This window comes from Pungitius pungitius, chromosome 1 (assembly GCF_949316345.1).
Source record: "Pungitius pungitius chromosome 1, fPunPun2.1, whole genome shotgun sequence".
NCBI classification, from domain to species: Eukaryota; Metazoa; Chordata; class Actinopteri; order Perciformes; family Gasterosteidae; genus Pungitius; species Pungitius pungitius.
Window position 1 is genome coordinate 27,535,994 of NC_084900.1, and position 15,549 is coordinate 27,551,542.

The 15,549-nt window shown below is 40.8% G+C and overlaps 2 protein-coding genes across 2 annotated transcripts; one reads left to right on the top strand and one right to left on the bottom strand.

Moving 5' to 3' along the window:
* The first annotated feature begins 4,382 nt into the window (after nucleotides 1-4,382).
* Nucleotides 4,383-8,878, top strand: LOC134127015 (whey acidic protein-like). The gene is made up of 7 exons (XM_062561659.1): nucleotides 4,383-4,512; nucleotides 4,845-4,976; nucleotides 5,062-5,195; nucleotides 6,702-6,804; nucleotides 7,138-7,269; nucleotides 7,594-7,725; nucleotides 7,811-8,878. Exons 1-7 carry the CDS (start codon nucleotides 4,422-4,424, stop codon nucleotides 7,951-7,953), a joined length of 867 nt encoding a protein of 288 aa, XP_062417643.1. The 5' UTR covers nucleotides 4,383-4,421; the 3' UTR covers nucleotides 7,954-8,878.
* A 201-nt stretch (nucleotides 8,879-9,079) lies between these two features.
* pigt (phosphatidylinositol glycan anchor biosynthesis, class T) lies at nucleotides 9,080-14,918 on the bottom strand. The gene is made up of 11 exons (XM_037481060.2): nucleotides 14,457-14,918; nucleotides 13,950-14,127; nucleotides 13,664-13,791; nucleotides 13,208-13,308; nucleotides 12,784-12,958; nucleotides 12,598-12,695; nucleotides 12,053-12,209; nucleotides 11,317-11,517; nucleotides 10,537-10,702; nucleotides 10,315-10,398; nucleotides 9,080-10,196 (listed from the first exon to the last, which is right to left on the bottom strand). The coding sequence occupies exons 1-11, from the start codon at nucleotides 14,860-14,862 to the stop codon at nucleotides 9,947-9,949; spliced, it is 1,944 nt and encodes a 647-aa protein (XP_037336957.1). The 5' UTR covers nucleotides 14,863-14,918; the 3' UTR covers nucleotides 9,080-9,946.
* Between the last annotated feature and the right edge of the window lie 631 nt (nucleotides 14,919-15,549).

The following is a 15,549-nucleotide window of genomic DNA, read 5'->3' on the forward strand; positions in this document are numbered from 1 at the left end:
TTCGTGGCATAGATTCAACAAGGTGCTGGAAGCATTCCTCAGGGAGTTTGGTCCATATTGACATGATGGCATCACACAGTTGCCGCAGATTTGTCGGCTGCACATCCATGATGCGAATCTCCCGTTCCACCACATCCCAAAGATGCTCTATTGGATTGAGATCTGGTGATTGTGGAGGCCATTTGAGTACAGCGAACTCATTGTCATGTTCAAGAAACCAGTCTGAGATGATTCCAGCTTTATGACATGGCGCTTTATCCTGCTGAAAGTAGCCATCAGAAGTTGGGTACATTGTGGTCATAAAGGGATGGACATGGTCAGCAACAATACTCAGGTAGGCTGTGGCGTTGCAACGATGCTCAATTGGTACCAAGGGGCCCAAAGAGTGCCAAGAAAATATTCCCCACACCATGACACCACCACCACCACCAGCCTGAACCGTTGATACAAGGCAGGATGGATCCATGCTTTCATGTTGTAGACGCCAAATTCTGACCCTACCATCCGAATGTCGCAGCAGAAATCGAGACTCATCAGACCAGGCAACGTTTTTCCAATCTTCTATTGTCCAATTTCGATGAGCTTGTGCAAATTGTAGCCTCAGTTTCCTGTTCTTAGCTGAAAGGAGTGGCACCCGGTGTGGTCTTCTGCTGCTGTAGCCCATCTGCCTCAAAGTTGGACGTACTGTGCGTTCAGAGCTGCTCTTATGCCCACCTTGGTTGTAACGGGTGGTTATTTGAGTCACTGTTGCCCTTCTATCAGCTCGAACCAGTCTGGCCATTCTCCTCTGACCTCTGGCATCAACAAGGCATTTCCGCCCACAGAACTGCCGCTCACTGGATGTTTTTTCTTTTTCGGACCATTCTCTGTAAACCCTAGAGATGGTTGTGCGTGAAAATCCCAGTAGATTAGCAGTTTCTGAAATACTCAGACCAGCCCTTCTGGCACCAACAATCATGCCACGTTCAAAGTCACTCAAATCACCTTTCTTCCCCATACTGATGCTCGGTTTGAACTGCAGGAGATTGTCTTGACATTGTCTACATGCCTAAATGCACTGAGTTGCCGCCATGTGATTGGCTGCCTAGAAATTAAGTGTTAACGAGCAGTTGGACAGGTGTACCTAATAAAGTGGCCGGTGAGTGTATATGTGTGTTGGTGGAGGCTTTGGAGAAATAAAGTTGCTGAATCAAATATGTCGTTCTCTGTTCATTTCTTTGCAAGAAAAAACAAGGTCACAGCTACGTGCTTAGTAGACTGCCAAGTACTTCTCAGTTCTTATACCTCAATGGCATCAACTGAATCTTGCTTACATCCAACACATGTGAACCCACTCATTTTTACACTGCAGCTGTGAGACTGGAGACATCTTCTTACTGTGAGACACCTCAGCTCAATATTTTCCCATAGACACACAACCCCAGCACTTGCAATCTCAAAACTCTTTGTATAATATAACGGTTGAAAGGTTACATATATTTTTTACATTACAGGCCATTGATATAATTATTTTGTTTTGAACCTGAATTGTCTCCTTAACTCTCGAAACGGGGCCATATTTAAACTTTAGGTATGGATGTGTTAAGCGTTTAATTCTTAAAGCTTTCAGCTATTAACATTACATTATGCAGGCAAAAGAAAAGAACAGTTTGCTAGCTGGCCACAAAGTTTTCAAAATTTCAATCCAGGATCCAGACATAAATTCCTCCAAAAAAGTTACTGGATCCTGGAATACAGGGGAAGGGGGGCTGCTGTCAAAACTCAAGCGAGAGCACTTAAGTGCAGAGATGGGAAGGTAACCCTACAGGCACAGGGACCCTGCGTGCTGTGGCTGGGCTCCTCAGTGTGCAGGTTGTATATGAGGGCATCTGTCCAAACAGGAATACATTCTGATGAGAAAGAAGTAACATGGAGCAACACTGGCTGACAGTTTGTGCACTGATTTTAGCATTCAGTGCATTTATGCACCATGGAATAGCTTTTACTGCAGAAGGAAAAGGTAATGTAACCGTTACGCATCATTTGTTTAACATATAATCAGCGAGTTTATTGTTTTCTTCTGAAAAAAGTTAGTATTTCTGTGTTTCATTCCACAATCATGTTTGGCTTCAAGACCCTTCGGTCCTGTTGTCCAGCTGATCTGTCCATCATGTTCACATCTCCTCTTCACTACTTCACTGCCTCTTTCTCTCAGTGATTCTGTTAATGTGTCTCTTCTACTTTTAGTAAGAGCCACAATGTTTTACTTTGACTCAAGTCAAAGTAATCAAGCAGGGACAGCTAAGTTCAGTCAAAGCTCTCTTTGCATATTTAAATTCATCTTTTCCCATCAGCCAAGCCAGGAGTGTGTCCTTATGGACAATTCGGAACGTGTGCTGAATTCTGCTCCAATGACTGGAACTGTCCCGATGATGAGAAATGCTGCTCCAATGGATGTGGACATGAGTGCATTGCACCATACAAAGGTTGGATTTGATCTAACTGGACAAATAACTATTTGGATGGTGGTTGTTTGTTCATTCTTTTTCTTTTTTTGTCATGTCTCATCAGTGAAGCCGGGTCTCTGTCCCGCTCCCGATGGAATCACTGTGTGTGCATTTTTGTGCTATCATGATGGACAGTGTCCAGGACACCAGAAGTGCTGCGAGACGTCTTGTGGCTTCGATTGCCGCGATCCACTCTTTGAAAACTAGGCTACAAAAACGGAAGTGTATCATAGTGTCACTTCTTCCTTTACAAGTTTAAATTCATGGAAGCAGTTTGGTAAAATCTTTGATCATTGATTTTTACAAAGTGAAAATATTTAGGGGAGACGATAAAATGTTCTCCATTCATATTGTTATGATGTCATTTTATGTGCATGTACTTTAAATACTTACCACAAAAGAAAATACTTTAAATATGGAACTATAAAATAACCTGCAGGATGGAAATAACTGTCAGTGTACCATTCAGTCTGTAGACCTAAAGATTGTTGATTACGCTTGACTTTGATGCCAATACAGTTTTGGTCAGTATTCCTGTTACTCTATTGACAGTGTATAATCTAAATGGATGAAAACTTGCTGTACTTGTTCATCAGATGCTTGTTGCCGAGGACCAATTTGTGCTTCAAACAATAAACATGTTTACAGAACATAGATATGTCTCAAATATTTATCACTGTGCTGTTTTTTTTTAGTCTAAAAGTTGCTTTTAAGGTTTTTTAGGCTATCTTGGTGGGAAAAATAGGTAAAATATGCCAAATGGATAATGCTTACTGGCAGAAAACAAGACTATTTAAAGAAGTGGCCATGAGCATTTTGTTGCTCAAAGATTTAAAGACTGTTGAAATGGATTTTTCAATCATGTGTGTACGTGTCTTATCAAACATTTGTGCTGAACTACACTCACACAGGTCTGTGTGACATAGCCGGCTATGTCACACAGACCTGTGTGATCTGTTCTCTGGCTGTGCATATCCTGCACGGTGAGATAACAACGTTTGCAGTGAACAAGATGTGACCAAATACATGGAATAAGGCTTTGCTTTTATTTTTGTTCCATATTGTTGCCAGACGTGCAGAGAGATTTGCTGATCTATATATATATATATATATATATATGTATATACAGTATATATATATATATATATGTATATACAGTATATATATATATATATATGTGTGTTGGTGGAGGCTTTGGAGAAATAAAGTTGCTGAATCAAATATGTCGTTCTCTGTTCATTTCTTTGCAAGAAAAAACAAGGTCACAGCTACGTGCTTAGTAGACTGCCAAGTACTTCTCAGTTCTTATACCTCAATGGCATCAACTGAATCTTGCTTACATCCAACACATGTGAACCCACTCATTTTTACACTGCAGCTGTGAGACTGGAGACATCTTCTTACTGTGAGACACCTCAGCTCAATATTTTCCCATAGACACACAACCCCAGCACTTGCAATCTCAAAACTCTTTGTATAATATAACGGTTGAAAGGTTACATATATTTTTTACATTACAGGCCATTGATATAATTATTTTGTTTTGAACCTGAATTGTCTCCTTAACTCTCGAAACGGGGCCATATTTAAACTTTAGGTATGGATGTGTTAAGCGTTTAATTCTTAAAGCTTTCAGCTATTAACATTACATTATGCAGGCAAAAGAAAAGAACAGTTTGCTAGCTGGCCACAAAGTTTTCAAAATTTCAATCCAGGATCCAGACATAAATTCCTCCAAAAAAGTTACTGGATCCTGGAATACAGGGGAAGGGGGGCTGCTGTCAAAACTCAAGCGAGAGCACTTAAGTGCAGAGATGGGAAGGTAACCCTACAGGCACAGGGACCCTGCGTGCTGTGGCTGGGCTCCTCAGTGTGCAGGTTGTATATGAGGGCATCTGTCTAAACAGGAATACATTCTGATGAGAAAGAAGTAACATGGAGCAACACTGGCTGACAGTTTGTGCACTGATTTTAGCATTCAGTGCATTTATGCACCATGGAATAGCTTTTACTGCAAAAGGAAAAGGTAATGTAACCGTTACGCATCATTTGTTTAACATATAATCAGCGAGTTTATTGTTTTCTTCTGAAAAAAGTTAGTATTTCTGTGTTTCATTCCACAATCATGTTTGGCTTCAAGACCCTTCGGTCCTGTTGTCCAGCTGATCTGTCCATCATGTTCACATCTCCTCTTCTGCTTCACTGCCTCTTTCTCTCAGTGATTCTGTTAATGTGTCCCTTCTACTTTTAGTAAGGGTCACAATGTTTTACTTTGACTCAAGTCAAAGTAATCAAGCAGGGACAGCTAAGTTCAGTCAAAGCTCTCTTTGCATATTTTAATTTATCTTTTCCCATCAGCCAAGCCAGGAGTGTGTCCTTATGGACAATTCGGAACGTGTCGTGGAATATGCTACACTGACAGTGACTGTCCCAATGATGAGAAATGCTGCCCCAATGAATGTGGACATGAGTGCATTGCACCATACAAAGGTTGGATTGGATCAAACTGGACAAATAACTATTTGGATGGTGGTTGTTTGTTAATTCTTTTTCTTTTTTTGTCATGTCTCATCAGTGAAGCCGGGTATCTGTCCCGCTCCCGATGGAATCACTGTGTGTGCATTTTTGTGCTATCATGATGGACAGTGTCCAGGACACCAGAAGTGCTGCGTGACGTCTTGTGGCTTCGATTGCCGCGATCTACTCTTTGAAAACTAGGCTACAAAAACGGAAGTGTATCATAGTGTCACTTCTTCCTTTACAAGTTTAAATTCATGGAAGCAGTTTGGTAAAATCTTTGATCATTGATTTTTACAAAGTGAAAATATTTAGGGGAAGACAATAAATTGTTCTCCATTAATATTGTTCTAATGGCATTTTATGTGCCTGTACTTTAAATACTTATCACAAAAGAAAATACTCTAAATATGGAACTATAAAATAACCTGCAGGATGGAAATAACTGTCAGTGTACCATTTTAGTCTGTAGACCTAAAGATTGTTGATTAGTTTGAAGCTCGTCTTATTTTGATGCCAATACAGTTTTGGTCCGTATTCCTGTTACACTATTGACAGTGTATAATCTAAATGGATGAAAACATGCTGTACTTGTTCATCAGATGCTTGTTGCCGAGGACCAATTTGTGCTTCAAACAATAAACATGTTTCCAGAACATATGTGTCTCACATATTTATCACTGTGCTGTTTTTTTTGTCCAAAAGTTGCTTTTAAGGTTTTTTTAGGCTATCTTTGTGGGAAAAGTAAGTGAAATATGCCAAATGGATAATGCTTACTGGCAGAAAACAAGACTATTTAAAGAAGTGGCCATGAGCGTTTGTTGCTCAAAGAGAGGTCTGTGTGACATAGCCGGTTATGTCACACAGACCTGTGTGATCTGTTCTCTGGCTGTGCATATCCTGCACGGTGAGATAACATAGTTTGCAGTGAACAAGATGTGACCAAATACATGGCATGAGGCTTTGCTTTTATTTTTGTTCCATATTGTTGCCAGAACGTGCAGAGAGATTTGCTGATCTATATATATATATATATATATATATATATATATATATATACTGTATATGTGTGGTGGTGCAGGCTTCGAGAAATATTTGTAAAGATTGGAAAATAAAGTTGCTAAATCAAATATGTCATTCATTTATTTCTTTGCAAGTAAAAAACAAGGTCACAACAGCTACGTTCTCAGTAGACGGCCAAGAACTTCTCAGTTCTTATACCTCAATCCAGTTACAGGTGGTATCAACTGAAACCTGCTTACATCCAACACATGTGAACCCACTCATTGTTACACTGCAGCTGTAAGACTGGAGACATCTTTTTACTGTGAGACACTTGCAATCTAATAGCTGTTTGTATAATAAAACTGTTGAAAGGTTACATATGTTGTCCATTACAACTGGCCATTGATATAATTATTTTGTATCAAACCTGAATTGCCTCCTTAACTCTCAAAACTGGGCCATATTTAAACGTAGGTTATGGATGTGTTAAGCGTTTAATTCTTACAGCTTTCATTAACATTACATTATGTAGGCAAAAGAAAAGACTGCTGTCAAAACTCAAGGGAAACCACTTAAGTGCAGAGATGGGAAGGTAACCCTACAGACACAGGGACCCTGCGTGCTGTGGCTGGGCTCCTCAGTGTGCAGGTTGTATATGAGGGCATCTGTCCAAACAGGAATACATTCTGATGAGAAAGAAGTAACATGGAGCAACACTGGCTGACACTTTGTGCATTGATTTTAGCACTCGGTGCATTTATGCACCATGGAATAGCTTTTACTGCAGAAGCAGACGGTAATGTAACAGTTACATATCATTTGTTTAATATATAATCAGCGAGTTTATTGTTTTCTTCTGAAAAAAAGTTAGTGTTTCTGTGTTTCATTCCACAATCATGTTTGGCTTTAAGACCCTTCGGTCCTGTTGTGCAGCTGATCTGTCCATCATGTTCACATCTCCTCTTCTGCTTCACTGCCTCTTTCTCTCAGTGATTCTGTTAATGTGTCCCTTCTACTTTTAGTAAGAGCCACAATGTTTTACTTTGACTCAAGTCAAAGTAATCAAGCAGGGACAGCTAAGTTTAGTCAAAGCTCTCTCTGCATATTTTAATCTATCTTTTCCCATCAGCCAAGCCAGGAGTGTGTTCTCATATACAAATAGAACCGTGTGGTGAATTCTGCTCCACTGACTGGAACTGTCCCGATGATATGAAGTGCTGCTCCAATGGATGTGGACATGTGTGCACTGCACCATACAAAGGTTGGATTTGATCTAACTGGACAAATAACTATTTAGGTGGTGGTTGTTTGTTAATTATTTTTTTGTTTTGTTTATGTCTCATCAGTGAAGCCGGGTCTCTGTCCCGCTCCCCAGGGAATCACCCTGTGTGCTTTATTTAATAGCTGTTTGTATAATAAAACTGTTGAAAGGTTACATATGTTGTCCGATACAACTGGCCATTGACATAATTATTTAGTAAGAGCCACAATGTTTTACTTTGACTCAAGTCAAAGTAATCAAGCAGGGACAGCTAAGTTCAGTCAAAGCTCTCTTTGCATATTTTAATTTATCTTTTCCCATCAGCCAAGCCAGGAAGGTGTCCTTATGGACAATTCGGAACGTGTCGTGGAATATGCTACACTGACAGTGACTGTCCCGATGATGAGAAATGCTGCCCCAATGAATGTGGACATGAGTGCATTGCACCATACAAAGGTTGGATTGGATCAAACTGGACAAATAACTATTTGGATGGTGGTTGTTTGTTAATTCTTTTTCTTTTTTTGTCATGTCTCATCAGTGAAGCCGGGTCTCTGTCCCGCTCCCGATGGAATCACTGTGTGTGCTTTTTTGTGCCATCATGATGGACAGTGTCCAAGAGACCAGAAGTGCTGCAAGACGTCTTGTGGCTTCGATTGCCGCGATCCACTCTTTGAAAACTAGGCTACAAAAACGGAAACGTATCATAGTGTCACTTCTTCCTTTACAAGTTTTAATTCATGGAAGCAGTTTGGTAAAATATTTGATCACGATTTTCACAAAGTGAAAATATTTGGGGCAGACAATAAATTGTTCTCCATTAATATTGTTATGATGGCATTTTATGTGCCTGTACTTTAAATACTTACCACAAAAGAAATTACTCTAAATATGGAACTATAAAATAACCTGCAGGATGGATATAACTGGCAGTGTACCATTCAGTCTGTAGACCTAAAGATTGTTGATTAGTTTAACGCTTGACTTTGATTCGAATACAGTTTTGGTCCGTATTCCTGTTACACTATTGACAGTGTATAATCTAAATGGATGAAAACATGCTGTACTTGTTCATCAGATGCTTGTTGCCGAGGACCAATTTGTGCTTCAACCAATAAACATGTTTACAGAACATAGATATGTCTCAAATATTTATCACTGTGCTGTTTTTTTTTAGTCTAAAAGTTGCTATTAAGGTTTTTTTAGGCTATCTTGGTGGGAAAAATAAGTGAAATATGCCAAATGGATAATGCTTACTGGCAGAAAACAAGACTACTTAAAGAAGTGGCCATGAGCGTTTGTTGCTCAAAGAGAGGTCTGTGTGACATAGCCGGTTATGTCACACAGACCTGTGTGATCTGTTCTCTGGCTGTGCATATCCTGCACGGTGAGATAACATAGTTTGCAGTGAACAAGATGTGACCAAATACATGGAATGAGACTTTGCTTTTATTTTTGTTCCATATTGTTGCCAGACGTGCAGGGGTGAGATGACCGGCCAAACAGAAAGCTTTGGGTATGTTTTTCTCAGAGTTTTCCAGAAGTGGGGCCAAGTATGTTTTCACAAAACTGTGGCCACTCACTGGGAAGTAATACAGCTTCAGCTCTGGTGCAGTTTGGAGTGATGTACCCTCTTGCACTGCTACTTATTTGAACTAAATAAAAGATGTTGGCATATCTTAAAGGCAATAGAAAAACACTTGTTATGCAACACACACACCGTAACATTTAAAATATTCCCACTCTACACACTTTTCCACAGCAAGTGATGCATAACAGTTTCTAGGCAGAGAAAGATTTAACATACAAATGCATGGTAGTATTTAATGATATAGTTAAATATTTTCCACATGGACAGACATCCATTGGCTATGAAACTGCATTGAACAGATGAGTGGATGACTTAACAGTCCAACCAACCATAGGCAGTTACCTGTGAAGAGATCTGCAGACAATCATATTCAACATTCAAGCATGCATCCAATAAGTGCAAAATATATGTTTGGTAAGAAGGCTTTGCATTAACTATAAAACAAAAAGTTCCAGATAAATCATCTCATTGCTTAGAACAATGGAAAAAAAGGATTGAGTTAATTGTCAGTTGGAAAGGGAAACTATATCCTGTCATAACTATCATGCAATTCAAGTAAATGTTATAAGGTAAGTTATTGTATTCATTTATATTTCCTAGCAGGGGCATAAACAGCTCAGGAACACAGTATGAAAACCAAGTTTTTTTCTATCTGAGCTCGGAGGCTTTGCAACTTTTGTCCAAGTCAATTAATTACATCATTTTAGCACTCATATGAAGAAAAAAGGTCTCACGAGTCATTGTGGCTTAATTATGATGAAATAGTGTAATGGCTTTAGACATAAAATATAAAAAAAAAACATCAAACAAAAACACTCAGATGCAGCAAACTGCACAGTTTGGGTTCATTGTAAAACAGAAACAAAGCTCTTGCTTTCCATCCAAGTGGAATTTTTTTTTTTCTTGTCCATAGTCAGCAGGAAATGATCCTGGAAACATTTATGTTCAAAAACTTTTTTAAAAGTTTTAAAAAAACATTCATAGCAGTGCTCGACTCAGTTCTTCCCTGAATATCACATGTTGGCCAGTGGTTTTACCAGAAGGAAAACTTCCTTCCCATTTGAAGAACCAGTTAGCAATAATTCTTCAGAGTGGCGCCACGCCCCTCATCTTGCGGATGATGTTGGCTATCCGCTTGGCCAATCCCGGGCTGGGCTCTTCAATCTGGAAGCTGCGGGTCAGCAGGTTGTACAGCGAGCCGTACCCCACAGCCACCACAGTGCAGGTCAGGCAGATGACATTGTAAGGCATGCTGAAGTCTGGAGTTGGAAGGTTAACCAGCAGAGGCTCAGTGTAGACACGCATAAAGTAGCTGGACTCCTCTTTACAAGGAAAACTGGAATGAGAAATTTGAGCAATCAACTTCGTTGCTTTTCTCTTCAGGAACTCAAAGAACTTATGACTGAGGAGCAACAGGCATTTTCCTACAGAGAAAAAAACATCTATATACTTACAAGCTGCTGAAAAGAGGCTGTTCGCGGGTGCTGTTTGTATCCATGGCAACAATGCTCGGTACAAGAGAGCTGATTACGGAGGACCTGAATGTCACAGAAAAGGAACAATAAATACAAACCATCCACTCTTTTCTCAAAATCATACAACTACAAGTTGTGAGGGGACATGTGAAGCAGCGACATCTGTAGATCAGTTTGAGAACAACTCTCCATGCTGCATACCCGACATAGAAGCCGTGGTTGGGATCAGGTGTGTATTCAGTCCACTTGAGCAGAGCCCTCTCAAACTGCACTGTGACCTCAGTGACCGAGTTGGGAGGAAGCTGGACAAGCATCTCCAGTAGATGGGGCCTCACACGGTCCTTAGAGGGCTGGTAGTGGATGTAGCCTGGCGGAGAAAGAGAAAGAGTCACCAGTGACACACTACTCTAATGTTCATCCAGAGCCTTTTGTAGCATTCTCCATATATGATGTACAACATTACTCACCAAAAGACGGCCCACAACAGAAAATTCTAGAAGAAAAAAAACTGAAACAGCTTTTTTTTCTTACCAGAATAATTGCATGACTAATAAAGTATTATGTGATTGATTAAATTGTCAATATCAATTGCCTTGCTTTGTTACTTAAACTTACAGCAACGTACACTAAGTTGTTGTGTATGAGTGTGTATATTTAAATAGACATTTCTACCGTTGGTTTTAACACAGGGGAATGAGGGAAATTGAAAGTTTCCGTGTATATAATTATGCTGTGCACGTTCAGAGGAGAAAGTATCTCAAACTCGTTGGGTGGTTAAATAAAGCACATTTGCACACAAAATGTACGTTATCTTATCTCAAATATCGTAGTATAAGGCTGATCTAAATCTATGAAATATCAAAATACACACTTTCATTTATGTATTATTAGAGGAAAAACTGTTCAAGTGTTTGGTTATTGTTAATTACAATCAAAACCTGCAATTATGTGTGCACACAGATCCCTCTGGAAGAGACTCACTGGGCTTGTTGTCCTTCCCCTTGCTGGTGACCGTGAGGGTGTGGATGTAGAGACGCAGGTACCAAGGCACGGAGTCCATCAGCAGAACAGGGAAGCCCCTGTAGGGGTGGTTGTTGTACATCAGGGTGTGTATCTCTCCTGTCTGAAGCCCGTAACCAGCGACGTAGCGCTCAGCGTGGAGCAGGGGACGCAGCATGTCTCCTGTGGGCAGGAATTAAAAGACAACGTCATTTAATGGCTGGTCATGTGGGAAATATTGCTGCGGACACAAGAAATATTACGATAAAAACAATGGCAATGTTGGCAAAATATGAGTAATGCCTTTATTTCATTTGAAATTCAAAACTCCGGTCTGATTCTCTGCTTTACTTTGTCAAAAAACAAATCAATAAACAAACTAACAGGGGAGCAATCTTGCGAGACGAGTAGCGTTTCTTATTTTCTCTTTGGGCTTTAAACAGTCACAAGTTAGAATCTAGTCACTTCAGCTCCCGCTGGTTCTCTACCAAAGCCAAGAACAGAGGCAAAGGAACATATTGCAGATGAAATGGGGATGGCAACGCACACAAAGACAACAAACCGAATATTGCTTACCAGATGTAACCGACGGAGATGTAATAAAAAAACGATGTCAACACAATTTTATAAACTCTATAGTAGTTCCTCTAGTTGCATTGAATGATTAGTGAGAGTCCAGCCTCCTTCACAAAGCGGTGTCACATGCTCCGTCACTCACCCTCACTGGATTTCCAGCGGATATGCAGGTTGAGGGAGCGCACGGTGCCAAAGGTGATTTGCTGGGTCAGGTCGTAGAGCGAGAAGGTTCGCCTGTCCCCCAGCACCATCGCCTGGCTCAGCAAGTGAGTGGCTGGGCTGACCTCAAACTGTTCACCCTGAGGAATGACATCAAATGTGTCTTCTCCATACGCATCCTTCATCTCGAACAGATCCTTTGAAAGCATTCCCTACCTCATTCAACATTTGCAAAGTCAATTTGAATCTTTGAGTGTTTTAAATGTGCCATTGTTTACAGCCTTTTTTGCTTGCTAGATGTGGCCTTTTTCACTGCAGTAGTAGGCCTATTGCACCCTATCTTTGCAAGCTCTTAAATTAAAAGCTCAATAGCGCAACTTAAGGTAATAAAAGAAAGCTTTAAAAGGGAACAATAAAATACCTCTTCCTTCATATGGCTTTGACAGGTGAGTAAAGCTTTTCCTTGAAGTTTGCATTGAGAGAAATAACTCAATATAACATATAAAGCGTATCGTGTGAGAGTCAAACCTGAGGGTCGTCTGTGATGTCAACATAGATTTTACTGGACGAGGCCAATGGACAAGCTTCCGTCAGGGTCCGAGAGAACATCTTAAAAAGAGACCACTCTGAGGGGACAGAAGGGCTGAAGTTAACCAGGGTGTCTTCTCTTTCTTTTTCTACTACCAAACATCCCTATGAAGTGCTTGTGTTCACCTTGTTTGCCCTGTCCAGGGGTGTGCAGGTCAAAAACCACATTCAGCGTCTGTCTCAGCTCCCAAGACTTTGTTTTGCACTGCCAGTCCTTACACACAGGCCTGATGTGCACTGCCTGGGAATGAAAACTGCTGTGGAAGAGCTTCTCTGACTTCAACAGGACAGCAAGTCCAGCCTGCAACGCGGGCCACATAAAGAAACAGAAGAACAAACTGAAGGAAAGTTTGGAGATATCATCTTGAGCACACATGGCAGTGGTGTTCTCTTAAGAAAGACAGAACTAAAAAGACGATCACACACACACACACACACACACACACACACACACACACACACACACACACACACACACACACACACACACACACACACACACACACACACACACACACACACACACACACACACACACACACACACACACCTTGGATCCACATGGCAAGAGTTTCTTCCAGGGTGTCAAATTCTCAGTGCAAACAATCTCTCGTGGGAGGGTTGCATAGCGGAGGAAGCGATGGTCTGTCACTTCACGATAAACACAATAAACAAAATCAGTAAGTAATGCACCATGGACGGTTTACACAACAATTTATAGAAAATGTATATCAAATTGGTTGACCGTTGGTTGGGAAAATTATTTCAAATTAGAGGTTTCCACAAAAATGTGAGTGTTCATATGCAATTACAAGGTGTCATAATTAGCATTAATGTTGATCTGGCATACAAGAACTAACAAGAGCATTTAAAAAATAGCACTTTATGAAAAAGGTCGCCGGCCACTAGTTAAAGGGGTCTGATCACAACATTAACCTTGAATTTAAGGTCAATACTAGAAAGCTTTGCAGCACATAAAAAGGAGATAAAAGAAGGCTAATTGTACCGTTTCCTATTCCGAGCGGTTTGAAAGACGCACTGGGCTGAACAGTGTTGGTGGAGTCAATGAAGTTAAGGGATGCGCAGAAGATCCCGGACAAAACATTAGTCAGCTCCTTCCATGTACCATCGACACTAAAAACAAAAGAAAAAGGCAGAAAATGGCACAGAAATGTTAAAATGACTAGGATTTGCTAGGATTTGAGGGAAAAGCTTTTTCACTTCTGAATCCACAAAAACAGGATATTTATTTCCATCCTGATGCTCTACAGTCACCAGAGAGCCGTACTTACTCCGTCACCGAGTCCTCGAACCAGACCCACAGTTCAGCCCCGGGCGGGGACGGAAGGAAGGGCTGCCCCCACTGCATGGTCCTCCAGTAGCCCTGCGTGAAGGAGATGTGCAGCTCTCGCACGGAGAACTTGGAGATGACCTGACCCAGCGACTTGGGGAACAGCCGGTAGTGGGACACTGCGAGGCCAAAAAAAAAAAAAGGAAAAGAAAGAATTGCAGCGAGCAGGTTGAAAAGCACAGTCTTCTCGATAATTCTAACCATCACACATCAGAGAAAACGGGGGAACGAGATATTTCCTTTTGTGACGAGCCAGGTAGAATTTAAAGACATTTAAATGTCCGTAAGAATAAGAAATATGGTCAACTTCGTAATTTTCAAAATAAATGCAAAACATGCAGTTTTAGAAGTGAGGGTAATCTCCAAATGCGATCTAATACCACAATAAAATGCTCTTTGAAAATCAGTAATATGTGCATTAACCTGTCAACTGATGACGTTAGCTTACCTTTGTTTCCTGTTGTGAAGTCTGTCTCCCACAGGGTGCGGAACTGGAAGCTGGCATAAATATCTCCTGAGTGAAGCGGTCTGATGACCAGTTCCTCCTGGAACTCATCTTTAGCCTTCGGTACCGGGGAGTGAACCTCGGCCAGGGGAGCAGATGTGTCCTGTTTTTCGGTAACCACCTCGTCCAGAGTCGCCTCTACAGCCTCAGTTGGTTCCCACCGCCGCTCCTCCACCGCGGGCTGCTCGGCCATTTGCTCCGTTGATACGGTGACGGTTTGGGGATTATCGGCCCCAGTGGCATGATGAGCACTAGTTGGTGTCGTTTCTTGACTTTCCGCGATGATAAACACCCACAAACTACAGAGAACGAGCAGCAAAGCCGGGCGGCTGCACCTGTGGGCTGCCATCTTCCTTCTTCTGGTAATTCACTTCCGCATTAACTCGTCATCAGTGGATCCAGCCAATGGGCTGCGTCCCCATGTATTCCTGTGGCTGTGAACCTTCTTTGTTTTAAGTAAAAATATCGCATGTCTTGAATTTAATTTACCGAGAAAAAAATTATATAGTTTTATCTGATTCATTCCAAGCAATTACTCTAAGCATGGATTCTTTCTTCATATCTTGACGTGATAAAGTCGTTTATTTGTAAAACATAATACCAGATTTGTCTCATATTTGGAGGACTATTTTAATAAACAATTCGTAAATGAGAAGAAATAATTCATACCCCCATATATACCCAAGTGTACATCATCAGTTGACCTGTATCACATGTTCATTGGTGCATTCTAACAAACTACAAATGACATGTTCTCGATTATGGCCTGGAAATGATCTAACATTTCACTCCTCTGCTTTAACCTAAACCTTATTCTAAAAACTCAAATAAATGATGCCGGTTATTTGGGGTTACTGGGGGTAAAATGAAGATCTGCTCATAGATCGTCTTCATCAAATGCAAAATGTACATATGAATCAGAAGCTACAACAATGCCTCAACGTGTGCAGCATGCTATTTTTTGGATATTTTATTGTGTTGCTAGACGGGGACGGGCATCATCGGGGGCATTTCACCCCTCCCACATCCACACACA

Bases quoted from the DNA above. Each gene is read 5' to 3' on its own strand.
- LOC134127015 (XM_062561659.1), top strand. From the start codon at position 4,422: ATGGAGCAACACTGGCTGACAGTTTGTGCACTGATTTTAGCATTCAGT. The intron at 6,805-7,137 runs GTAATGTAACAG...TTTTCCCATCAG, and splicing joins TTTTACTGCAGAAGCAGACG to CCAAGCCAGGAGTGTGTTCT. The intron at 7,726-7,810 runs GTTGGATTGGAT...ATGTCTCATCAG, and splicing joins GTGCATTGCACCATACAAAG to TGAAGCCGGGTCTCTGTCCC.
- pigt (XM_037481060.2), bottom strand. From the start codon at position 14,862: ATGGCAGCCCACAGGTGCAGCCGCCCGGCTTTGCTGCTCGTTCTCTGT. The intron at 12,696-12,783 runs GTGAACACAAGC...CTGTCCCCTCAG, and splicing joins CCCTGGACAGGGCAAACAAG to AGTGGTCTCTTTTTAAGATG. The intron at 10,703-11,316 runs GTGAGTCTCTTC...TTTCTCCGCCAG, and splicing joins GGGGAAGGACAACAAGCCCA to GCTACATCCACTACCAGCCC.